General features: G+C 49.3%; 1 protein-coding gene across 6 annotated transcripts in view; it reads right to left on the reverse strand.

The window, feature by feature from the left end:
- ARHGEF18 (Rho/Rac guanine nucleotide exchange factor 18) overlaps positions 1-25,406 on the reverse strand; it is a 116,598-nt gene that overhangs the window by 19,442 nt on the left and 71,750 nt on the right. For 5 of the 6 annotated variants that reach the window (XM_064381994.1, XM_064381996.1, XM_012436211.3 and 2 more), the window contains 7 exons: positions 11,841-11,979; positions 10,613-10,725; positions 10,326-10,466; positions 8,452-8,702; positions 5,034-5,159; positions 2,700-2,817; positions 1,646-1,894 (listed from right to left, as the gene is read on the reverse strand). In XM_064381994.1, coding sequence (XP_064238064.1) covers positions 1,646-1,894; positions 2,700-2,817; positions 5,034-5,159; positions 8,452-8,702; positions 10,326-10,466; positions 10,613-10,725; positions 11,841-11,979 — 1,137 coding nt within the window. Of the gene's footprint in view, positions 1-1,645; positions 1,895-2,699; positions 2,818-5,033; positions 5,160-8,451; positions 8,703-10,325; positions 10,467-10,612; positions 10,726-11,840; positions 12,135-25,406 lie in introns of all 6 variants that reach the window. The other variant, XM_012436210.3, reaches the window with a different exon arrangement.

Here is a 25,406-nt window from a genome sequence, read left to right on the forward strand (position 1 = left end):
AACTTGGTGCCTTGCGGGCAGAAGGCACTAAATCTATCTGCGAAATACACTCCTACTCAAATGACCAGTGGGCAAATGCTGTCATTTGGCCACCTCAATGACTCTCTCAAGCTCTTTAAAGATGCTGATGTGAATAGATAGCTTGGGATGTCTCTAGAGGCTCCAAAAATGAACAGGAAACCCAGGGATAAATCCTGAGCACTCTGGTCTGAACTGCAACATGGATCTTGAAAGCAGGGCTTGGACCACACTCCGGGCAGCAAGTGGGATGCTTGGGGACAATGATCAGCAGTCCTGAGGGTATTCTCTATCCACATGGGGGCCTCTCAGTGGCTGGGCCCATGGCAGGCAGGCTGGCCTGTGACTGTCCAGATGGGCAGCTGAGCATGTTTGGAATTCTGGGTCCAAACCTGGGGTGTCATGATGCTAACACCCTGGGTTTCCATCTGGAAATCAATGACTCAGTGTGCCCTCCTGGTTTGTACTGTACCCTTCCAAAGACCAGAGGAGGAGGAATGGTGATACAACCACCTCGTGTTATGCTACACACCAGCTGCCTTGCTCATCCTGACTCAGCTCATATCCTCCCTTCAGCCATGAAGTAGCCAGACCTCAGTGGCTCTGTGTCAGTTGACACCCAGCAAACCAACATGGTGCCCACCGATCCAAGAGGGCACCCACTGATCCAAGATGATGCCACCACTCCCAAGACCATGCCACCAGTCCAAGATGGCACCCACTAATCAAAGATGGTGCTATCACTCCCAAGACCATCTCACTGATCCGAGATGGCACCCACCAATCAAAATGGTACCCACTGATCCAAGAGGGAGCCTACTCATCTAAGATGATGCCACCATTCCAAGATGGTGCTCACTGATCCAGGATGATGTCACTACTCCCAAGACTGTGCCACCAATCCAAGATGGCACCAGCAACCAAGATGGCACCCACTGATCCAAGATGGTACCATCACTCCCAAGACCATGACACCAATCCAAGATGGCACCCACCAACTGAAATGGTGCCCATTGATTCAAGAGGGCACCCAAGATGGAGTCACTGACTGATCCAAGACGGTACTACCATTCCGAAGACTGTGCCACCAATCCAAGATGGCACCCATCAATCCAAGAGGGTGCTCACCAATCCAAGAGAGTACCCACCACTCAAAGAAGACAGCCACCACTCCAAGATGGTGCCACAACTAAAGATGGAGCTACTAATCCAGTATGGCACCTGCCAATCCAAGATGATGCCCACTGATCCAAGACGGCACCCACCATTCTAAGAGGGCACCCACAACTCCCAAGATGGTGCCACCACTAGAGATGAAGCTACTAATCCAAAATAGCACCCACCAATCCAAGATGATGCCCTCTGATCCAAGATGGCACCCACCATTCTAAGAGGGTGCCCAAAACTCCCAAGATGGTGCTACCAAGCCAAGATAGCACCCACCCATCCAATATGGTGCCACCAATCCAACATGATACCCAGCAATACAAAATGGCAACCAACACTCCAAAATGGTACCCACAGATACAGGATAGTGCCACCAATCAGAAGAGTACCCACCAATCCAAGATGGCGACCACTTATCCAAGATGGCACCCACTAGAGGTGGCCAGGGGCAGGCCTTTACCTTTCAAGCGCCCTGATGTGGTCTTCCAACACAGCATGCCCTCCAGGTGCAGCTGCCGCTGAAGCATGTCTTCCTTGCGGAAGGCGAGCCCGTTCTTGAGTTTGCTGGAGGACTTCAGGTCCATCTTCCCTGCGATCTCCCTGAGGCGCTGGCCCTTCTCACACTCGCTGACCTTGGCGTCCACTTGTGAGATGATATCTTTGATGAGGTTCAGAGCCTGGGTCAGGTCTTCATAGTCCTCAGTGCCAGCTGCCACACACAGCAGAGTTAGCTTCTCTCCTTTCCACTTTCACGAACACAACAGAAGTGGACACACTCGCTACATATGGGCATGTGGGATCTAGGAGTTGTGTTCTCCAAGGCCACCACTCAGAAGACCCTCAAGATCACTTCCCGACTGTGATCTCCCAAGATGCAAATGGTTCTCCAAAACAAGTGCAACGCCCCAGAGTTCAGTTTTTTTTTTTTTTTGAGATGGAGTCTCACTCTGTGGCCCAGGCTGGAGTGCAATGTCATGATCTTGGCTCACTGCAACCTCTGCCTGCCAGGTTCAAGCAATTCTCCTGCCTTAGTCTCCCAAGTAGCTGGGATTACAGGCACCCACCTGTAAAGAAGAGCCGGATGTGGTGGCTCACGCCTGTAATCCCAGCACTTTGGGAGGCCGAGGTGGGTGGATTGCGAGGTCAGGAGTTTGAGACCAGCCTGGCCAACATGGTGAAACCCTGTCTCTACTAAAAATACAAAAATTAGCTGGGCGTGGTGGCATGCGCCTGTAATCCCAGTTGTTCAGAAGGCTGAGGCATGAGAATAGCTTGAACCCGAGAGGTGGAGGTTGCAGTGAGCTGAGATTGCACCACTGCACTCCAGCCTGGGCAACAAGAGCGAAACTCCATCTCAAAAAAAAAAAAAAGAAAAGAAAAGAAACTCCAGCACCCAGCAAAGTGGATTCCAAAGGGAATTTATCCAGTCCGCTGCTAAAACAGGGAGCGAGTGCGGGGAGAGGGCCCCAGGCTGTAGCAGCACGGGTGGGCGGGGCAGCGGGGAGGAGGCCTACCTTCCGTGTTCTGGACGATGCGCTCCACCAGCACTGGGTATTTGGTTATGCGCTGCGTAACCAGGAGAATGCACTCCTGCACACCAAGCCGCCGCACGATGGAGAAGTTGCCAATTTTCTAAGAAACGGAAAGCAAGACCCCACATTAACACCTCAGCTCCTGCCCAATTAGTCAACAATTGGCTGCCAAGGCTGGGGGCACCTTCCTTTTTCTGCTCACCAGACCTTTCCTCTGCTGCTTTGGAGGAGAAAGACACGAAATACCTAAAGCAGGGATCACCTGCTGTATACACAAAGGCCACAAAAGGCCAGGTGTGGTGATCCACCCACTTCGGTCTCCCCAGAAGTGCTGGGATCCCAAGCGTGAGCCACCATGCCCATCCTGGTGCTTTCTGATGCTCACCTCTGGCTGAGAACCAAAAGTGGTCACCAGTCGCTCACTCTCGGGAGCATAGCACATTTTCTGCTTGTTTGCTCCCGCTGCTCTTGTATGCATTTTAGGGATGCCAGCACTTGCAAGGAGCCACTTAAGAGGACCAGAGCCGCTGTGGGATTTGCAAGAGTCCATGGATGGAGGTTTCATTGGAATCCCCCTCCCGGCTTCGAGGAACTGCGGCTCCAAAACGATTCTCTCCCATTCCCACCTACCTATAATGCAATGAAGTTTAAATGCATGTCACTCCTGACTTTGGACCCCTGGGTGTAGAATGCCACTGCAGAACCAAGTCCTGGCCAGGTCACAGGTGATGCAGCTCTTGTGGAATCAGCGGTGTTAGGGCCTCTGAAGAGGTCAACGTTGATAGAACCGACTACCTGTAGTCCAAGTGCGGTTTCTTTTTTTTTTTTTTAGTCGGAGTCTCGCTGTTGCCCAGGCTAGAGTGCAATGGTGCAGTCTCGGCTCACTGCAACCTCCGCCTCCCAGGTTCAAATAATTCTCCTGCCTCAGCCTCCCAAGTAGCTGGGATTACAGGTGCCTGCCACCACACCTGGCTAATTTTTGTACTTTTAGTAGAGACGGGGGTTTCACCATGTTGGCCAGGCTGGTCTCGAACTCCTGACCTTGTGATCCACCCACCTCGGCCTCCCAACGTGCTGGGATTATGGGCGTGAGCCACCACACCCGGCCCCAAGTGTGGTTTGTAGGGTGCTGGAGGTAGGGTCTCCCTTGACTTGGCTGACTCTAGCTGGGCTCTGAGCACCTACCCACTCTCACCTAAAGGAGGCAGGAAGATTATTCTACATGCCCCAGGGGCAAACAGGGACCAGCTAGGGGACAGAGGTTTGGAATAACCCTCCTTAAGACAGCTGGCATCCCCATGGCAAAACAGGCTGGCTCTGGAGGGCCAGTTCCTGTGGCAGCCCCTTCAAACAAATCCTTTGTCATTCAAACAGTCTGAAAAGTGATGGTCAGCAGGTCCCATGCTGAGGGCTGCAGGGGCCTCTCAGGGGCCACTGTGGCATGGCAAGGCAAAAAGTCTAGATATGCTTTCTTTGATTGATTTTGTTAATATGTATACATATATATGTGTGTGTGTGTATATATATATATGTACGTATGTATATATATAAAATAGAGATGGGGTCTTGCTATGTTGCCCAGGCTGGTCTTAAACTCCTGATCTCAAGTGATTTTCCCTCCTTAGCTGCTGGAGTAGCTGGGGATACAGGTGTGCACCATCGTGCCTGGCTAACTTTTAAATTTTTTGAAGAGACAGGATCTTGCTATGTGGCCCAGGCTGGTCTCGAACTCCTGGCCTCAAGTGATCCTCCCACCTTGGCTTCTCAAAGTGCTAGAATTACAGGCATGAGACTCTGCATCTGGCAGGCGTGAGACTCTGCATCTGGCCTGCTTTGGTTCACATCTCAGGTTTCTTTTGTTTGAGATGGAGTCTCGCACTGTCACGCAGGCTGTAGCATAATGGCATGATCTTGGCTCACTGCAACCTCCACCTCCTGGGTTCAAGGGATTCTCCTGCCTCAGCCTCCCGAGTAGCCACAGGCATGTGCCATCACACTCAGCTAATTTTTGTATTTTTAGTAGAGGTGGGGTTTCCGTGTTAGCCAGGATGGTCTCTAACTCCTGACCTCGTGATCTGCCCACCTCGGCCTCCCAAAGTGCTAGGATTACTGCGCCCAGCCAACATCTCAGGATTCTACCTAAGATTTCACTGATGTGTTCTGAATGGGGTTGTGGTTAAAACCAAAACCAAATCTTAAAAATCACGGCTACATAACAGGTGCCTTATACTTCCCAATTCCCAAGACTCTACAATTCTGTGGAAAAAACCCACAGCGAAGAATATAAGTTTTTGATTTAAAAAACTGTGTTTTTACCTTAATCAAGTTTTGGAATTTCTTGTTTTGCTGAAGCAGCAACTTATAATGACTGACAGCTTCATTGTGGCCACTACAAAACACACCATACTTTTCTTTCATTCTCTCGCCATTTTCACCTGAAAACTGATAGACAAAAGAAAGGAAATGTTACTCAGTCAAACACAAAAACTGCCAAAGGATATTTTCATCAAATTCGTCTGACTCTGCTAAAATAAATATTAGATTTATTTGCGTTCCATTTTCTTTCTTTCTTTTGAGATTGAGTTTCGCTCTTGCTGCCCAGGCTGGAGTGCAATGGTGTGATGTCCGCTCACCGCAACCTCCGCCTCCTGGGTTCAAGCAGTTTTCTTGCTTCAGCCTCTGGAGTAGCTAGGATTACAGGCATGTGCCACCACACCCGGCTTATTTTTGTATTTTTAGTAGAGACGGGGTTTCTCCATGTTGGTCAGGCTGGTCTCGAACTCCCGACCCCAGGTGATCCACCCACCTTGGCCTCCCAAAGTGTGGGATTACAGGCATGAGCCACTACACCCGGCACTTTCTTTCTTTTTTTATTTTAGAGACAGTGTTTTGCTCTGTGGCTCAGGCTGGAGTGCAATGGCACGACCTCAGCTCACTGCAACCTCCACCTCCCAGGTTCAAGTGATTCTCCTGCCACAGCCTCCCGAGTAGCTGGGATTACAGGTGCCGTCACCGTGCCTGGCTAATTTAAATTTTTTTCTTTTAATAGAGACAGTGTTTCACCACGTTGGCCAGGCTGCCCTTAAGTGATCCATCCACCTCAGCCTCCCAAAGCGTTGGGATTACAGGTGTGAGCCACAGTGCCTGGCTGCAATTCCATTTTCTAATATGTCCTCAAACAGAGAAATACTTCAGTTGGGGGTGTCTAATCTCAAGGTGTAGTAAAGAAATTGAAAAAAACCTTCTGCTTCAGGCTTTGCTATATCACAGATGCTATAAAACATCCTGAGAGCCAAGAAAAAAAATAAATTTCAGCCAAAGGACGTTAGAAACATAAAAAGTAGGCTGGCATGGTGGCTCACACACGTAATCCCAGCACTTTGGGAGGATGAAGCAAGCGGATCACCTGAGGTCAGGAGTTCGAGACCGGCCTGGCTAACATGGTGAAACCCCATCTCTACTAAAAACACAAAAAAATTAGCTGGTGTAGTGGTACGTGCCTGCAATCCCAGCTACTTGGGAGGATGAGGCATGAGAATTGCTCAAACCTGGGAGGTGGAGGATAGTGAGCCAACATCACGCCAGTGCACTCCAGCCTTGGTGACAGAGCAAGATTCCATCTCAAAAAAAGAAAGAAACATAAAAAGCAAAAGGAGGAGTGTTTTTCTAATTAGTTGACCCACGATGCCTCGAACAAACAGTTTGAGGTCACGTGAGGGGCACAGCTCCCCTGGGTAAATCTTGGCGTAGGGTGATCATTTGGGGTTAATATCACTGTCACGGATGGTGCTGGTCCACAGGTATGCTTTTTTCTTTCCCCCAGTGAGATGGTGTCTTGCTGTGTCACCCAGGCTGGAGGGCAGTGGGACGATCATACCTCACTGCAGCCGAGCTCAACTGATCCTCCCACCTTAGCCTCCTGAGTAGCTGGGACTACAGCTGTACACCACGGCTGGCTTTTTTTTTTTTTTTTTTTTTGAGACAGAATCTTGCTGTGTCTTCCAGGCTGGAGTGCAGTGGCACAATCTTGGCTCACTGCAACCTCGTTTTCCCGGGTTCAAGTGATTCTCCTGCCTCAGCCTCCCGAGTAGCTGAGATTACAGGCACCTGCTACCGCGCCCAGCTAATTTTTATTTTTTAGTAGAGATGGGGGTTTTATTCATACTGGCCAGGGTGGTCTTGAACTCCTGACCTCAGGTGATCTGCCTGCCTTGGCCTCCCAAAGTGCTGGGATTATAGGTGTGAGCCATCATGCCCGACCACAGCTGGCTAAATTTTCATGTTTTGTAGATACAGGGTCTTGCTATGTTGCCCAGGCTGATCTGGAATTCCTAGGCTCAAGCAATTCACCTATTTGGCCTCCCAAAGTGCTGGGATCACAGGTGTGAGCCACTGCACTCAGCCAATAGGTATGCTTTGAACGGTTGAAAGCATCAGTGATTTGAACAAAAAAGCAAAACCAACCAACAAAACAAGAGCACCGAAGAAAGTAACACTGAATAGTGTTCAGCCAGCCAGGGACACTGGCCAATTTGGGCCCCTGTGTTTCTAGAATATGAACTGCAGGCATTGCTGCAAGGGGCTCAGAACTGTAAATCCTCAGGGAGCAGGCACTTGACAAACAGGAGCCACCCTTGTTTTATTATTGAAAAGAACAGGCCGGGTGCGGTGGCTCACGCCTGTAATCCCAGCACTTTGGGAGGCTGAGATGGGTGGATCACGAGGTCAAGAGATCGAGACCATCCTGGTCAACATGGTGAAACCCCGTCTCTACTAAAAATACAAAAAAATTAGCTGGGCATGGTGGCGCGTGCCTGTAATCCCGGCTACTCAGGAGGCTGAGGCAGGAGAATTGCCTGAACCCAGGAGGCGGAGGTTGCGGTGAACTGAGATCGCGCCATTGCACTCCAGCCTGGGTAACAAGAGCGAAACTCCATCTCAAAAAAAAAAGAAAAGAAAAGAACAGGCTAGCACAACGGCTCATACCTGTAATTCCTATACTTTGGGAGGCTGAAGTGGGAGGACTGCTTGAGGCCAGGAATTTGAGACCAGCCTGGGCAACAAAGCAAGACCCCATCTCTACAAAAAATAAAAGAATTAGCCAGGCATAGTGTTCCCTGGAGTCCCAGCTACTTGGGAGGCTGAGGCAGGAGGATCACTTGAGCCCAGGAGTTCGAGACTAGCCTGGGCTATATAGTAAGACCCCATCTCTACAAAAAATAAAAAGTAGCCGGGCATGGTGGTACATACCTGTAGCCCCAGCTACTTGGGAGGCTGAGGTAAGAGGATCACCTGAGCCTGGGAGGTTGAGGCTGCATTGACCTGTGACTGCACCACTGCATTCTGGCCTGGGCGACACAGCAAGATCCTATCTCAGAAAAAAAGAAGAAAGGAACAGAGTCATGCCTGTGATCCCAGCACTTTGGAAAGCTGAGGCGGGCAGATCACATGAGGTCAGGAGTTTGAAACCAGCCTGGCCAACACGGTGAAACCCAGTCTCTACTAAAAACTATAAAAATTAGCTGGATGTGGTGGCGGGCGCCTGTAATCCCAACTACTCCAGGCTGAGGCAGGAGAATCACTTGAACCCAAGAGATAGAGGTTACGGTGAGCAGAGATCACGCCACTACACTCCAGCCTGGGCAACAGAGGGAAACTCCATCTGAAAAGAAGAAAGGAACAGAGACAGGGCACAGGCTATGAAGACTGTTCAGGTGAACATGACTGCACCCACCTGCTGAACCAGGAGGTCACCGATTTTCTGGATGACATAATTCCGGTCACTGCCCTCCTCCAGGGACTCCTGGCGGCGCCCCTTGAGCCGAGCGAGAAAGTGGCTGTGCAGCTCCAGCAGGTCGTCAGCGCATGGGAAGAGGCGGCTGATGGCCTTGCTGTTGAACTGCAGCTCCTCCTGCAGGGCCCTGGAGTACACCTTCAGCATGATCTTGAGCGTCCGCACGTGGTGCACCTCCGTCTGCATCAGCTCTGCAGGGACACGGATGGCAGGACTTGCCCTCGCTGGCTCCACGGCCCCAAGGGGCAGTCTCGGCTACCGCCTGCCCTTCACGTGCCTAGTAGGCTTCTGAGAGTTCTCTGCCTAAGACCTTACATCTTTGGGGGTCTTTCTTACTTCCCAGAGTGTTCAGGGTTTTGAGTGCTGCGGGGGATGCCCAGCCTGACGGAGCAGGGGAAGGAGAGACCCCTGGGGCCTCCCATCACAGGAGGGTTTTGTGCCCAGTGTCATCAGACAACAGTTTAAGTCTGCGTAGTTATTTATTTATTTTTTTTTTGAGACAGAGTCTTGCTCTGTCACCCAGGCGGGAGTGCAATCGTGCGATCTCGGCTCACTGCAACCTCCGCCTCCCAGGTTCAAGCGATTGTCCTGCCTCAGCCTCCTGAGTAGCTGAGATTACAGACATGTGCCAGCACATAGCTAATTTTTGTATTTTAAGTACAGATGGAATTTCACCATGTTAGCCAGGCTGGTCTTCAACTCCTGACCTCAGGTGATCCACCCACCTCAGCTCCCAAAGTGCTGGGATTACAGGCGTGAGCCATCAAGCCTGGTCGTTTTTTGTTTTTTTTTGCCTCCCAGGTTCAAGCAATTCTCCTGCCTCAGCCTCCTGAGTAGCTGGGATTACAGGTGCCCGCCACCAAACCTGGCTATCAAGTCTGTTTTTTTTAGCAAGAAGAGTATTCTGAGGAACACGCCTATCAGTGTAAAACTCACACAGCTGTGTGTGTCCCTGACCAGACCTACACTGCAATGAACAAGATGTTTGTGTTCCCCCAAATTCTGTTTTGAGACTGAGTCTCACTCTGTTGCCCAGGCTGGAGTGCAATGGTGTGATCTCAGCTCACTGCAACCTCCGCCTCCCAGGTTCAAGAGATTCTCCTGCCTCAGTCTCCCGAGTAGCTGGGATTACAGGTGGGCACCACCACGCCCGGCTAATTTTTGTATTTTTAGTAGAGACAGAATTTCACCAAGTTGGCCAGGATGGTCTTGATCTCTTGACCTTGTTATCTACCCATCTCGGCCTCCCAAAGGGCTGGCATTACAGGCGTGAGCCACCGTGCCCAGCATGTGTTCCCCAAAATTCATATGTCAAAATGCTAATCCCCAAGGTGAGAGAGAGAGAGAGAGAGAGAGAGAGAGAGAGAGAGAGAGAGAGAGAGAGAGAGACAGACAGACTGGTTGCCATGGCTCACACCTGTGATCCCAGTACTTTGGGAGGCTGATCACTTGAGCTCAGGGGATTGAGACCAGCCTGGGGAACATGGTGAGACCCTGTCTTTACAGAAAATATAAAAATTAGCCAGGTGTGGTGGCCCATGCCTGTGGTCCCAGCTACCGGGGAGGCTGAGGTGGGAGGATTGCTTGAGCCTAGGAGGTTGAGGCTGCAGTAAGCTCTGATTGTGCCACTGTACTCCAGCCTGTGCAACAGTGAGAGACTCTGTCTCAAAAAAGAAAGAAAGAGAACAAAGGAGAGAGAGAAAGAAAGAAAGAGAGAAAGACGAAGATAAGGAAAAAAGGAGGGAGGGAAGAAGGGAGTGAGCAGAGAAGAGAGTCAGGGCCGGCATGGTGGCACAGGGCTTTGGACTCCTCACCATAAAGGACGTCTTGTCTTTTCACCACCTCTCTCTTTTGCTTCTTGGCGTAGGCCGGGTCCACAGCGAGGCTCCAGGACTCAGCTTCGAACTCGTGGCCATCTGACTCAATCTCACTCCTCAGTGAGGCGGCGTAGGGATCTGAGGGAAGAGTGAGGGGCAGCTGCTGGGGACCCAAAGCCACGCCACCCTGATTCCCTCTCGGAGACATGCTGACACGGGTCCCAGCTCTTCCCAGGAGGGACAGGGACTGTGTGACAGCTGCAAGAGTGCAGAGATGACCATACCTTCTACAAAAATGGACTCAGTGTTCGAAGATGTGAGGGACACAGAGTCATCGGCTGCCTGCTTAAATTTTAAAAACACAGAATCGGCTTCATCCATCTCTCCTGTGATTGGTCTGAGTGCAAACAATAAAAACAATTGTTTTAGAAAAGTGAATTAAAAACACACAATTTCATGCAACAAAGGCACATCGGTGACTCCTTCCAATTCAATACCCTCTGAGAACTTTCCAGATTTTCACAGAAGCCTCTACTTTGTCTACAGATCATTTTTAAAAATTGGGAGATTTGCTGGGTGCGGTATCTCACGCCTGTAATCCCAGCACTTTGGGAGGCTGAGGCCAGCTGATCACCTGAGGTCAGGAGCTTGAGATCAGCCTGGCCAACATGGCAAAACCCTGTCTCTACTAAAAATACAAAAATTAGCGGGTGTGGTGGCAGGTGCCTGTAATCTCAGCTACTTGGGAGGCTGAGGCAAGGGAATCACTTGAACCCAGGAGGCAGAGGTTATGGTGAGTCGAAATTGCACCACTGTACTCCAGCCTGGGCGACAGAGTGAGACTCTGTCTCAAGAAAAAAAAAGGGAGATTATCTGTCAATGTCACATGAGTACTTCTTCCACAGTAACTTCCTTTAATGTTAGGGATGTTCAAAACAGGGTGTGGGTTGCAGCTTCCTTGACAGAACACGAGCCCACTTGGGGGCCTGGGATCTTTTCTACCAGGAGTTAAGTGGAAATGGCTTCATGGTCAAGGGTAGGACAGTCCTTACTCAGAGGAAAAAAGATAATCGACTCCCTTTCCCACGAACTCATGGAATAGTCAGCACACACATATCAGCCTCTAGCATCACCTTCTACCCGGATGCCTGAAGGCATTATCAAGGGAACCACTTTGAAGTCCTATAAAATGAGGTTAAGGCACAGATCACCGGACGGCGCCTCCACACATGCCCAGCAGGACTTTGAGCATCGCCTCGAGTAAGTAAGGATCCCTCGAGAATATTAAGAGAACTGGCTCCACCAGTGGCTGAATATACCCCGGGACACACCGTTTTTGTAAAAAGGCGTGGATCCTGGAAGCGAGTGCTAATGGGAATTTCTCTGCTTAGCGTGGGGGCTGCCGTGTGGATTCACGCAAATCTAAGTCGGGGTCTCCCTCTGGAGAGAGGCTGCCAACAGGTCCCAGGGGAATGCCACCCACCCCAGGGAAGAGAAGGGACCCCGGCTTACCCGAGTTGTGTCCCAGGGCCAGCCGGGCTCGGTGTTGGCTGGGGACCACCCTTCTGAGAGACCGTCATACCGACATTCCTGGAGAGGGCCGGGCTGCCATCTGACAGGAGGGTGCCCCGGGGGTGCTCCTTGAGCGAGGCTGTGACAGAGGCAAGGACAGAGTTGGTGCTGAGAAAGTGGGTAGGGTAGTGGAGGTCGCCGGCGCGGAAGCCCCGCTCCGACTGCGGCCGCAGCACCGACAGGATCTTGGAGGTCAGCAGCTCGTTATCCAAGAAGACGTTCTCGCTCCATTTCCTGGGGAAAGAGCCGTAGAAAGACAGCTCGGGGCGGCCGGGGAGCGCGCCGTGCCTGTCCCCGCTTTTGGAGTGAGCGTTCCCCATGGTCGCGCCAGGGGCTCCGGGACCCGGCGCGGGGCCAGGCTGGGCTGTGCCGTTTTTATGCCTCGGTGGGATCCTTCTAGAAAACAGAGCTGCGTCTTCCCTTGCTGTATTGGCTGAAGCAGCGGGTCTGGAGGGCAGGATATTGGTCCCCACTGTGACCATTTAGTGTGGAAATTGCACAGTATTTGCTGCTTCGGTAGAATAAAACAGAAAAAAAAAAAAAAAACCTCTCCCGCTCTCCCTTGGTTTTTGCTGGGTGTAAAAAGCCAGTGAGCTGTTTGAGTTTGCTGTAAATAGTCTAAGATCATGAAACAGGCAGCTGTGCGCCTGGCATGCTTCATACCAACACCACGCACATGATGAGAATTCATCTGAGATCAGATGTTAGGATGACTCTTAAGACCCAGAGATCGCGGGGCATGGTGTTTAGCTGCCCCTGGTCATCAGCACTGGAATAGAATTCTACCATCCACCGGACGTGAGGCTCTGATTCTGTTTCATAACCCAAACCAACCCAACATCAACAGGGGCTACAAACAGGGGCTGCAAACAGGGGCTACTTGAAAGGCTGAGGCAGGAGAATCACTTGAACTGGGGAGGTGAGGGTTGCAGTGAGCCAAGATCGCGCCTTTGTTCACTACATCCATCTGTTCATTAATTTAAGGGTTCAGATTATAGGATAAGCTTACCTACTCACGGAAAGATGCAACTCTTTTAATTAATTAATTATTATTTTTAGAGACTGTCTCACTCTGTAGCTCAGGCTGGAGCGCAGTGGCACAACCATAGTTCACTGCAGCCTTAAACTCCTAGGCTCAAGCAATCCTCCTGCCTCAGTCTCTTGAGTAGCTGGGACTACAGGTGTGCTGTATAATTAAAAAAAACTTTTTTTTTTAGAGAGATGCGAGGTCTCGCTATGTTGCCCAGGCTGGTCTTGCACTCCTGGCTTCAAGTAGTCCTCCTGCTTCAGCCTCCCAAGATGCAACTCTTAATGAAAGCTCAACTATCACTCATTACACTCAGTTTTCCCTTCCTATTTGAAGCCTCGTTGAGATGGGCTACATGGCTAGTTTATTCTTACATTTTATAAATTGTATCTTAAAGCTCTGCCCAGGTAGGGACAAAGAGTAAGTAGCATTAAAAAGAAATCTGAGCCAGGCATGGTGGCTCATGCCTGTAATCCCAGCACTTTGGGAGGTCAAGGTGGAAGCATCGCTCGAGGCCAGGAGTTCGAAATCAGCCTGGGCAATGTAGCAAAACCCCATCTCTAAACAACATGAAAAATTAGCCGGTCACAGTGGCATGTGCCTGTAGTCCCAGCTACTCAGGGGGCTTAGGCAGTAGGATCGCTTGAGCCCAGGGGTTCAAGGCTGTAGTGAGCCATGATTGCACCACTGCACTCCAGCCTGGGTAACATTGAGATCCTCTCAAGAAAAAGAAAAGCAAAGAAAAAGCAAAGCAAAGAAAAGAAGAGAAAAGAAAAGAAATCTAATCTGTCAGGCTGGGTGTGGTGGCTCACACCTGCAATCCCAGCACTTTGGGAGGCCGAAGCAGGTGGATCGCCTGAGGTCTGGAGTTTGAGACCAGCCTGGCCAACATGGTGAAACCCTGTCTCTACTAAAAATATAAAAATTAGCCAGGTGTGGTGGCGCATGTAATCCCAGCTACTCGGGAGGCAGAGGTTGCAGTGAGCTGAGATCACGCTACTGTACTCCAGCCTGGGCAACAAGGTGAGACTCAGTCTAAAAAAGAAAAAAAGAAATCTGATCTGTTCAGTGACCTCCTGGGTCTAGGTCCCGACACACCACTGGTTAGTCTGCGTTCCAGGAAGAGAGCAACTGAAAGTCTACTTCTTGGGAACACGGAGTTATAAACCTTGGGGTGGGCAGAGCTTGCCCTAGAGGAAAATGTACCTTCAGCAGCTCTCCCGGGAGAGGATTAGGCATTCTCTGAGCAACTTTTAATTTTGCTGTAGTCCGGGCACAGTGACTCATGATTGTAATCCAGCACTTTGGGAGGCCGAGGCAGGCGGATCACGAGGTCAGGAGTTCATGACCAGCCTGGCCAACAGAGTGAAACCCTGTCTCTATTAAAAATACAAAAATTAGCTGGGCGTGATGGCAGACGCCTGTAATCCCAGCTACTCAGGAGGCTGAGGCAGGAGAATTGATTGAATCCGGGAGGCAGAGGTTGTGATGAGCTGAGATCACATCATTGGTGCTCTAGCCTGGGTGAGAGAGCTAGACTCTGTCTCAAAAAAAAAAAAAAAAATTTAGCTGTAAATGGAAGGTGAAGGTAAGGTGCAGGTGGGTAGGTGTTAGAGATTTTCTGGCAGAGGAGTAGAGGATGCTTGCCAATTAAGACATTAGCCACTAAGCTGTGTACCACCACATTACACATATTCTCAGCAGCTGTTCATTCCTTCCACAGCTCAGCACAGCAAGGATGATGACATTCGTTCACTGGCCAGAAACATTCTGACATCATGATAATAAATGACTAACAATTACTATTATTATAGGAGACAAAGCAGATAGAGATGTCACTCACATAGCAACACCCATGTAAAGAAACAGGAATCCCGAACCGAGGCGACACAGTCCAGGACAGGCATTTCCTGCCATTTCTGTACAACATTCAACTCCACCCAGGCGATTCTGACTGTAATGTATAAATATGGGGCAAAACCTGAGATGTATGCTTTGTCCAGTGTCCTGGCATGGCTGACAGATGGTTGCTTATGGACTGAGGTCCTGACTGGGGTCAGATGAATTCTGCTCTATTAGAATAAATACTCCATAGAAGAAAAAGTCACTAAAAATAGCATCTGGCCAGACGAGGTGGCTCACACCTGTAGTCTCAGCACTTTGGGAAGCCGAGGGGGGTGAATCATTTGAGGTCAGGAGTTCAAGACCAGCCTGGCCAACAAGGTGGAACTCCATCTCTACTAAAAATATAAAAATTAGCTGGGTGGCAGTGGCAGGCACCTGGAATCCCAGCTACTCAGGAGGCTGAGGCAGGAGAATTGCTTGAGCTTGGGAGGCGGAGGTTGCGGTGAGCCAAGATCATGCCACTGCACTCTAGCCTGGGCAACAGAGTGAGACCCTGTCTCAAACCAAACCAAAGCAAACAACATAAGAACATGTAAGCAATGCCCACTCCCGAAATCAAGTTGATGGCAGAAAGAAAAAAAAAGAAATGCTGATTCCAAAGAATTTTAATAAACTATTGGTAATGCTAAATCCAAGGAAACAGATGCAAATCTTCCATTGATAATTTAGAAGACACTGAAGTTTTCACATGTTAGGGTCATGACCAGGGACAGCAGGCACCTCTGGACTCAAAGAAGTACAAGGGACAGAATTTCAGTTAAAAGAATGATGGTCCCACTAATATATTGTAATAATCTACTTATGTGTTTTGATTACTGTCTATCTCCCCAGTCAAGTGGAAAACAATACAAGACAATAAAACAAAAGCCAGGCCGGGTGCGGTGGCTCACGCCTGTAATCCCAGCACTTTAGGAGGTTGAGGCAGTGGATCAGCTGAGACCAGGAGTTCAAGACCAGCCTGACCAACATGGCGAAACCCTGTCTCTACTAAAAATACAAAAATTAGCCGGGTGTGGCGATGCACACCTGCAGTCCCAGCTACTTGGGAGGCTGAGGCAGGAAGATTGCTTGAACCCGGGAGGTGGAGGTTGCAGTGAGCCAAGATCGTGCCACTGCACTCCAGCCTGGGTGACAGAGCGAGACTGTCTCAAAAAAGAAAAAAAGCCACTCCCTGGTAGAGTGGGGACTTCCTAAAAAACAAGTCAAAAAAAGGTCAAAGAAGTCACTTTTTCACTGAATATGAGTCAACTCTTTAAAAGGCAGGAAATTCTGACACCTGCTACAATGTAGCAAAACCCCATCTCTAAACAACATAAAAAATTAGCCCGGCACAGTAGCATGTGCCTGTAGTCCCAGCTACTCAGGGGGCTGAGGCAGTAGGATTGCTTGAACGCAGGGGTGAGCGATGATTGCACTCACTACACTCCAGCAGCCTGGGTGACAGAGCAAGACCCCATCTCAAAAACAAACAAAAAACAGAGAGAGCTGAGGCAAGAAGGTGGATCTCCCTTTGTTTGACCTCAGATGGGAAAAGGTGTTGGACCATCCAGAATTTTCACTGCTCACCTCAAATGTCCCATAAGTACTGACTTGGGGGTTGTAAACAAAATTCAGCAGGTAGGTGAATTCGCAAATACAGAATCCACGAATAACGAGGATCTACTGTAGATAACAAAGTTTGCTGAATGAGAAGTTATATTTTAGAACACTCTTGTTTTTTCTAGTACATATCACACTTCTTTGGACCACAGATAATTCTTTGCATTTCTTTATAATTTGTTACAGATATACTTCTGAAAAAGTATCTAAGATGGCTTTTTATCATTTGGGGGGCAAGGACTTTTTACAGAAAAGTTTAATGATGTGCATTTAGCTGTAATGGAACCTACTGAGATAAATTATTCTTTTTCCACTGGTACTCCAGAGGAGTCTATGCCTCCCTCTCACCCACCCAATCTACTTAAGACTTATTTTTTATTTTTTTGGAGACAGAGTTTCACTCTTTTTGCCCAGGCTGGAGTGCAATGGCACAATCTTGCTCATTGCAACCTCTGCCTCCTGGGTTCAAGCAATTCTCCTGCCTCAGCCTCCCAAGTAGCTGGGATTACAGGCAGGTGACACTATGCCTGGCTAATTTTGTGTTTTTTTTCATAAAGACTGAGTTTCACCATGTTGGTCAGGCTGGTCTTAAACTCCTGACCTCAAGTGATCCACCTGCCTCGGCCTCCCAAAGTGCTGGGGTTACAGGCAAGAGTCACTGCACCTGGGCTACTTAAGGCTTTTAACATAAGAGGTGGCAGCACTAGGTGGCTCACACCTGCAATCCCAACACTTTGGGAGGCCAAGGTGGGAGGATCAATTGAAGCCAGGAGCCAGAGACCAGCCTGGGCAATATAGTGAGATCTCATCTTTAAATAATAAAAAAAAAAAATTAGCCAGGCATGTCCGTGTGTGCCTGTAGTCCCAGTTACCTGGGAGGCTGAAGTGGGAAAATTGCTTGAGCCCTGGAGTTCAAGGCTGTGGTGAGCTACGATTGCACCACTGCACTCCAGCCTGGGCGACAGAACGAGACTCTGAAAAAACTGAAATAAAATGAAATAGAATAAGAGGTAGACAGTCATAAATTGAGTCTTCCTGGAACACATGAGGCCACTGAAATAGCTGATGGGTCAAGACATGAGTCAGTGGCCCTGCCCCAGACCCGCTCTATTGATTACGTCTTTTGATCCTGTATTTGTGATGCTCTGACATCTTGGGGCTCTGCTGACCATGGGTGCACGGCCCTTCCCAAGGCTGCTGGCCAGGTTCTAGAGATACAGGGCCTGCGGCCAAGGCAGAGCTCAGACCCCTAGTTGCCTCCTTTCTGGGGCTCTCTTTGCCTCATTATCTCGGGGCCCCGTCCTGAGCCTGCTCACCCTGCCTGGCCCGTTTGTTCCCTGGGAAACCACAGTGAAGACCCCTGTCCATATTTTCCCCTCTGTCCCCCAACTGACCCTTTGCTTCCCCGTGTGGTTCCTACGTGGCGTGCCCTGCCGCCTGCTTCCAGGGGACTGTGAATATAAACTTCTTCCATCCTGATGGTCAATTTCTGGGTCTGTGAGTCTTACCATACTGGGTTAAGACAAATCATGGGTACCCTAAAACACCAGCTGCTTAGGAGCCACAGGTCTGCCTGCCAGGGATGGGAGAACCTCAGCTCTTCTGATGCTGGTTTTTTTTTGTTTTGTTTTGTTGTTTTTTGAGACAGAGTCTTGCTCTGTCACCCAGGCCAGAAAGTAGTGGTGCCATCTCAGTTCACTGCAACTTCTGCCTCTATGGTTCAAATGATTCTCCTGCCTCAGCCTCCCAAGTAGCTGGGATTATAGACACCCATCACCTCGTCCAGCTAATTTTTGTATTTTTAGTAGAGACAGGGTTTTGCCATGCTGGCCAGGCTGGTCTCGAACTCTTGAGACCAGATCACTCAGGTGATCTGCCCGCCTGGCCTCCCAAAGTGCTGGGATTACAGGCATTAGCCACCACATCTAGCCTACGGTGTTTCTTTTTGGGGTTCTAAGATCCACTGTGGTGACTCTGTGAATATACGAAAAGCCCCTGAGTTGTACGCTTAAACGGGTGCATCGTATGGTCTGTGAATTACATCTCAATAAACCCGTTCAACCAACAAACTCACACCTGTAATGGACAGGCTTCTTTCTGCAGGAGGAGAACAAGACATTTGATCTCCAGCTCAACATACGGTGGGAATTAGTCACTCTGTTCTTGGCTCCGAGAGAGACACTGATACGTATTTATCTCCTGCTACCATTTTTCCTACAGCAGACAGCCATGGCGCTTGGGGTTCAGCTTGTGCTGTCCAGCACTTTCTGTGCAGCTGTAAAAGCTACTCAGAGTTTAATTAGCGCCTCCTGCCCACTGCTGAGAGGTGCGATCGATTGGCGAGCACCTGGCCTGCCACGGCCACTGTATGTCACAGAGCTCTTTCTGCAAGGGGACCTGGAGAATGGATGGGAAGAAGTGAACGGTGAAAATCAAAACAGTTCTAACTTAAGGGGGGAAAGAAAATATACCCTGTTCTCAGCCACAAACATAGACAGTGGCCTGTCCTCAGGGTGATTTTTAAAAGTTGGTTTTGTCTTGGTTTCGTGAATTCAAGAGTAGTCTCTGGACAGGCACAGTGGCTCACGCCTGTAATCCCAGCACTTTGGGAGGCTGAGGTGGGAGGATTGCTTGAGGCTAGGTGTTTGAGACCAGCCTGGGCAACATAGTGAGACCCTGTCTCTATTTAAAAAAAAAAAAAAAGACCCACTAAAAAAAGCAATCCCTGAGCAAGTTAGATGACAAAGCTTTTGTGACAGATGTCAGGATCCCACTTGCATTACTTTACTGGGACAAAATATTCCATACTTTTTCTTCTTCTTTTTTTTTTTTGAGACAGATCTTACTCTGTTGCCCAGGCTGGAGTGCAGTGGCGTGATCTCGGCTCATTGTAATCTCCGCCTCCAGGGTTCAAGTGATTATCATGCCTCAGCCTCCCAAGTAGCTGGAATTACAAGTGCCTACCACCACGCCTGGCTATTTTTGTATATTTAGTAGAGACAGGGTTTCTCCATGTTGGCCAGGCTGGTCTCAAACTCCTGGCTTCAAGTGATCTGCCTATCTCAGACTCCCAAAGTGCTGGGATTATAGGCATGAGCCACCACACCCAGCCTAAGACCCCATACTTTTTTTTAGTGCCGTTGTGTTTCCTTTGTGATTCAGTCTGTCATAAATCCTGTAAACTATAGGCATTGTCCTCTGATATCCAAGCACACTCCTCATCAGATCTTACAGGAACAGGACTCACCAAAAATTACATGAAAACAGCTGAGTAGTTACTGGTCTGTTGAAAGCAGTATTCAAGAAAACCTGATATGCCTTTTTTTTTTTTTTGAGACAGTCTCTCTCTGTTACCCAGGCTAGAGTGCAGTGGCGTGATCTCAGCTCACTACAACCTCCGCCTCCCAGGTTCAAGCAATTCTCCTGCCTCAGCCTCCAAGTAGCTGGGACTGCAGGTACATGCCACCACACACAGCTTATTTTTATATTTTTAGCAGAGATGGGATTTTACCATATTGGTCAGGCTGGTCTCGAACTCCTGACCTCAGGTAATCCACCCACCTGGGTCTCCCAAAGTGCTGGGATTACAGGCATGAGCCACTGTGCCTGGTCTGCCTTCTTTTTTTAAAAAGAGATAGGGTCTCACTCTGTCACCCAGGCTGGAGTGCAGTGGCATGATCATGGCTCACTGAAGCCTCCAATTCCTGGGCTCAAGGGATCCTGCAACCTCAGCCTCCTGAGTAGCTGGGATTACAGGTGTGTGCCACCATGCCCAGCTAATTTTACATTTTTCTGTAGCAACAGGGGTCTCATTATGTTGCCGAGGCTGGTCTTGAATACCTGGCCTCAAGTGATCCTCCTGCTTCAGCCTCCCAAAGTGCTGGGATTATAGGCATAAGCCACTGTACCTGGCCCTGATATGACATATTAGGTGACTGTCTTAATTGGTCTCAAACTGTCTTTTATATATAATCTAGAAGCACACTGACTTCTAGAAATGCCAATTGGTAAACAAGAATTGCCTATCCTGGCTGGGTACAGTGGCTCACACCTGTAATTCTAGCACTTTGGGAGGCCAAGGTGGGTGGATGACAAGGTCAGGAGATCGATACCATCCTGGCTAACAAGGTGAAACCCCATTTCTACTAAAAATACAAAAAATTAGCCAGGTGTGGTGGCACTCGCCTGTAGTCCCAGCTACTTGGGAGACTGAGGCAGAAGAATCACTTGAACCCGGGAGGCAGAGGTTGCTGTGAGCTGAGATTGTGCCACTGCACTCCAGCCTGGGCAACAGAGAGAGACTCAGTCTCAAAAAAAAAAGAGAATTGCCTATCCTAAATTGCAGATTCCTATAACCTCTCGCTTGTAAAGAGACCCCGAACATCTTTTGAAGGCAGCCAGGCCCTGGTACATAAGTCTCCACAGTTTTCTGCAAAGGACTACTCAAGAAACAAATGGGGCTGGGTGTGGTGGCTCAAGTTTGTAATCTAAGTACTTTGGGAGGCTGAGGCAGGAGGATCCCATGAGCCCAGGAGGTTGAGACTGCAGTGAGTGGTGACGGCGTCCCTGTACGCCAGCCTGGGCAACACAGTGAGACCCTGGCTCTGAAACAAACAAAAACAAAAAGAAAGAAACAAGTGACCCAGACAAATGTCTTGGGTTCAAGGCTTGGCCTCAGAAACAACGGCTCCTTTTTTCACATTTAGGGAAGTTTTCTGTCCCCAGCCATCCATCTGTTCTTTGTTTCAGCCAAGACTTTCTTTTAGGCTGAGAGTGCAACCTGGCTCTAGAGAGTTCTAGCAAGCACTGGCTTACTGGCGAGGGTTCGAGAGACAATTAAAGAAAATCTGATGCCAGATGAAGCTTTCAGTTCACAGTTCCTGGCTTTTCAGCCACCTGAGAATAGACTAAATCGATGAGAAGATGACTCATTGATTTTTCTTCCCTGCCTCATTTTGATGTTATACAAGCAAGATAGTATTAAAAAGAATTAAAAGGTAGGTGGAAAAAACAAAAAAACCTCTTCATCCCACACCTCGGGGTACAAAGAAAAATTAAAAAAGACATGTTGCAGTTTAGAAGGTAAGTATGACTCAGAATGTTCTTCCCAAACCTGGTACTGTCCAAAAACAAAAAACAAAACGAAAAGCCTCCTACCCCAAATCACATGTCAAACCCCCAAAATACCATTAGAAACAACTGTGGTAATTTGTAGCAACAGGTACTATGTATTTAGTGCTTCTTGCATTCCAGGCTGTGTTCTGAGCACTTAATATATTTTTCTTGTTTGTTTTGTTTTTGCTTTTGTTTTGAGATGGAGCCTCACTCCGTCACCCAGGCTAGAGTGCAGTGGCACAATCTCGGCTCACTGTAACCTCCGTCTCCGGGGTTCAAGTGATTCTCCTGTCTCAGCCTCCTGAGTAGTTGGGATTACAGCTGCCCACATCCACACCTGGCTAATTTTTGTGTTTTTAGTAGAGATGGGGTTTCACCATGTTGGCCAGACTGGTTTCGAATGCCTGACCTCAAGTGATCTGCCTGCCTCGGCCTCCCACTTAATCTTCCTATCTTCCTTCCTTCCCTCCTCTCTCCTTCCTTCCCTCCCTCCCTCCTTCCTCTTCCTTTCTTCCTGCCTGCCTCAGTCTCCTGAGTAGTTGGGATTACAGGCATCCACTACCACACCCAGCTAATTTTTGTATTTTTAGTAGAGAGAGGGTTTCATCATGTTGGTCAGGCTGGTCTCGAACTCCTGACCTTGTGATCTGTCCACCTCAGCCTCCCAAAGTGCTGGGATTACAGGGATGCATCAACATGCCCGGCCCTCACTTAGTATTTCCTAAGTCCTGCAGTCATTACAATGACTCAATAGTAGGTACTACTATTATTTTAGCTTTTTATAAAATTTTGAAACAGTGTCTCACTCTGTCACCCTGGCTGTAGCGCACAGGCACCATCACAGCTCACTGCAGCCTCGACCTCCTTGTCTCGAGTGATCCTCCCACTTCAGCCTCCTGTGTAGCTGAGACCACAGGTGTATGCTATCATGCCTGGCTAATTTAAGATGGGGTCTGGCTATGTTGCAAAGGCTGGTCTCAAACTCCTGGACTCAGGTGATGCTCTTACCTTGGCCTCCCAAAGTGCTTCAGTTCATTTTTGTTATAAAGTATAAAGTTTAGTTTGAGGTTTGTTTATTTATTTATTGTCTGTGGATGAGGGCATTATTGTTCCATTTTATTTATTTATTTGAAGATAGGGTCTTGTTCTGTCACCCAGGCTGAAGTACAGTGGCACAGTCACAGCTTACTGCAGTTATGAATTCCTGGGCTCAAGCAGTCCTCTGGCCTCAGCTTCCCAAGTAGCTGGGACTACAGATGCATACCACCATGCCCAGCTAATTTTTCAGATTCTTTTGTACACAGGGTCTTCTTATGTTACCAAGGCTAATCTCGAACTCCAGGCTTTAGCGGCCCTCCCACCTCAGCCTCCCAAAGTGCTGGGATTACAGGCAACACCATGCCTGGCCTGAGTTAATTTTGGGTGCAGAGGCTCACGCCTGTAATCTCAGCACTTTGGGAAGCTGAGGTGGGTGGATCACTTGAGGTCAAGAGTTCGAGATTAGCCTGGCCAACATGGCGAGACTGCATTTCTACCAAAAAAAAAAAAAATTAGCCAGGCATGGTAGCGCATGCCTATAGTCCCAAGTACTCAGAAGGCTGACGCAGGAGGATCGCTTGAGCCTGGCAGGTTGAGGCTGCAGTAAGCCATGATCATGCCGCTGTACTCTAGCTTGGGTGACAGAGCGAGAGTTTCTTTATCTCTTTTAAAGAAAAAAAAGCAACATGGAAGTATCTCAAAAGTTAAATCCACCAGGTGCAATGTGGTAGCCTGAGTTGGATTCTGGAGCAGAAAAATAGCTGAAATTTGGATAAAGCTTGGGAGTTTAGTCAATAGTGACTATTAACGTTAGGGGAAACTGGGTGTGGGGTATGTGAACATTCTCTGTTCTACCTATGCAACTTTTCTGTAAATTGAAATTATTCCCAAGCAACAGGTTCATTTAAAAAAAAAAAAAGTACATTGAGGCACACGTCAATTAAAAACAAAAAAAAAAGTACTCTGGCCGGGCTCGGTGGCTCACGCCTGTAATCCCAGCACTTTGGGAGGCCAAGTCAGGTGCATCACCTGAGGGCACTATCTCCTGGCCAATGTGGCAAAATCCTATCTCTACTAAAAACACAAAAATTAGCTGGGCGTAGTGGTGGGCGCCTGCAATCCTAGCTACTCGGGAGGCTGAGGCAGGAGAATCACTTGAACCCAGGAGGTGGAGATTGCAGTGAGCCAAGATCACATCATTGCACTCCAGCCTGAGCAACAAGAGAGAAACTCTATCTCAAAACAAACAAACAAGCAAACAACAACAGAAACCTTCTAGGACACACTGAGGCTTGTTAACCACAACACAGTGAGTTTTTGGTGAGGCATGTGCACGGGGGTGCTTTGAATTAAGAAAGAACCAGAACTCACTGCCCAGGAGACAGTGCCCTCTCCGTGGCATGCATGCCACTGCCCTCTGGGCCCTCCTGTGGGATCTTCTAGAGCCTCCTCTCATGGGTGTGGGGCCCTCCTTCTGTGCCAGCGACATGAACCACAGCTTGGGGCGCCTGTGGGATGATGACCTCTTTTGCACCCTGAAGTCCAATCGGTCCCTGGTCCTGCCTTCTGCCTGTTTGTTTTTTTGAGATGAGGCCTCACTCTATTGCCCAGGCTGGAGTGCAGTGGTATATCTCGGCTCACTGCGACCTCTGCCTCCCGGGTTCAAGCGATTCTCCCATCTCAGCCTCCTGAGTAGCTGGGATTACAGGTGCCTGCTACCACACCCAGCTAATTTTTATATTTTTAGTAGAGATGAAGTTTCACCATGTTGGCCACATTGGTCTCAAATGCCTGACCTCAAGTGATCCTCCCGCCTCGGCCTCCTAAAGTGCTGGAATTACAGGTGTGTGCCACCGCACCCAGACTTCTGTCTGTTTAACAAGCTTTGGTGCTGCCACCCGGTCACTTAGCCTAGGCTGAGATCACCATAGGTAGCTGCCCATCCAGACTCACTCATTCTCATCCCGCCCAATCTACAGGGTCCAGACCCTCCCTGGCCTCACCTCTTGCCATGTTTTGTACCCTGCACCCCAACTACGCTGACATGTCATCCAGGGAGCCTCAGAGCCCCTGACCACTTGGCTCACGGCACCTCCCTTATCTGGGCAGCTGTGGGGCCAGGTCAGAGTCCTTCTGCACGGCCTGCCCCTGGCTGCGGATCCCATGGCCTAGGCCTGCAGGCTTCCTTTACAGCTCAGCACACTCCTGCCTTTATGGCGCCACGCTGCACTTTGACCTCCCTGATAGCAAGGGTCAGGTGCTGCTCCTCTCCAGGCACTGGCGCTACAGCAGATCTATGCACTCAGTCTGTTGCGGCACGAACACACAGTGACGCAGGCTACCACAGGTCTGTGACGAAAGGTGCAGTCGGGGAGGGCAGCGGGTAGAGTGAGGAGAGAGATCAGGGAGGACACCCAAACATGTGACCTGCAGAGGCTCAGAGTGATCTCCTTCTTAGCCATTTCACTGTCCTTTTTTCGAGACAGTCTCGCTCTGTCACCCAGGCTGGAGTGCAGTGGCATGGTCATAGCTCGCTGCAGCCTCCAACTCCAGGGCTCAAGGGATCCTCCTGCCTCAGCCTCCTGAAACATTAACGACAAAAGCCACCGTCAGGGCCATTATCTTTGGTGGGATTTTAAGTTCCACTTAAAACAAAAAAACCTCTTTGGAAGGCCAAGGTGGGAGGATCATTTGAGCCCGGGAGTTGGAGACTGCAGTGAACTATGATCGCACCACTGCACTCCAGCCTGGGAGACAAGGGAGAGTCCGTTTCAGAAGCAAGACAATCTCCATGCAATCTCCAGGTTGTGGGGTCACCAGGC

This window comes from Aotus nancymaae, unplaced genomic scaffold, assembly GCF_030222135.1.
Source record: "Aotus nancymaae isolate 86718 unplaced genomic scaffold, 86718_ANA_hifiasm-v0.15.2.pri h1tg000028l, whole genome shotgun sequence".
NCBI lineage: Eukaryota > Metazoa > Chordata > Mammalia > Primates > Aotidae > Aotus > Aotus nancymaae.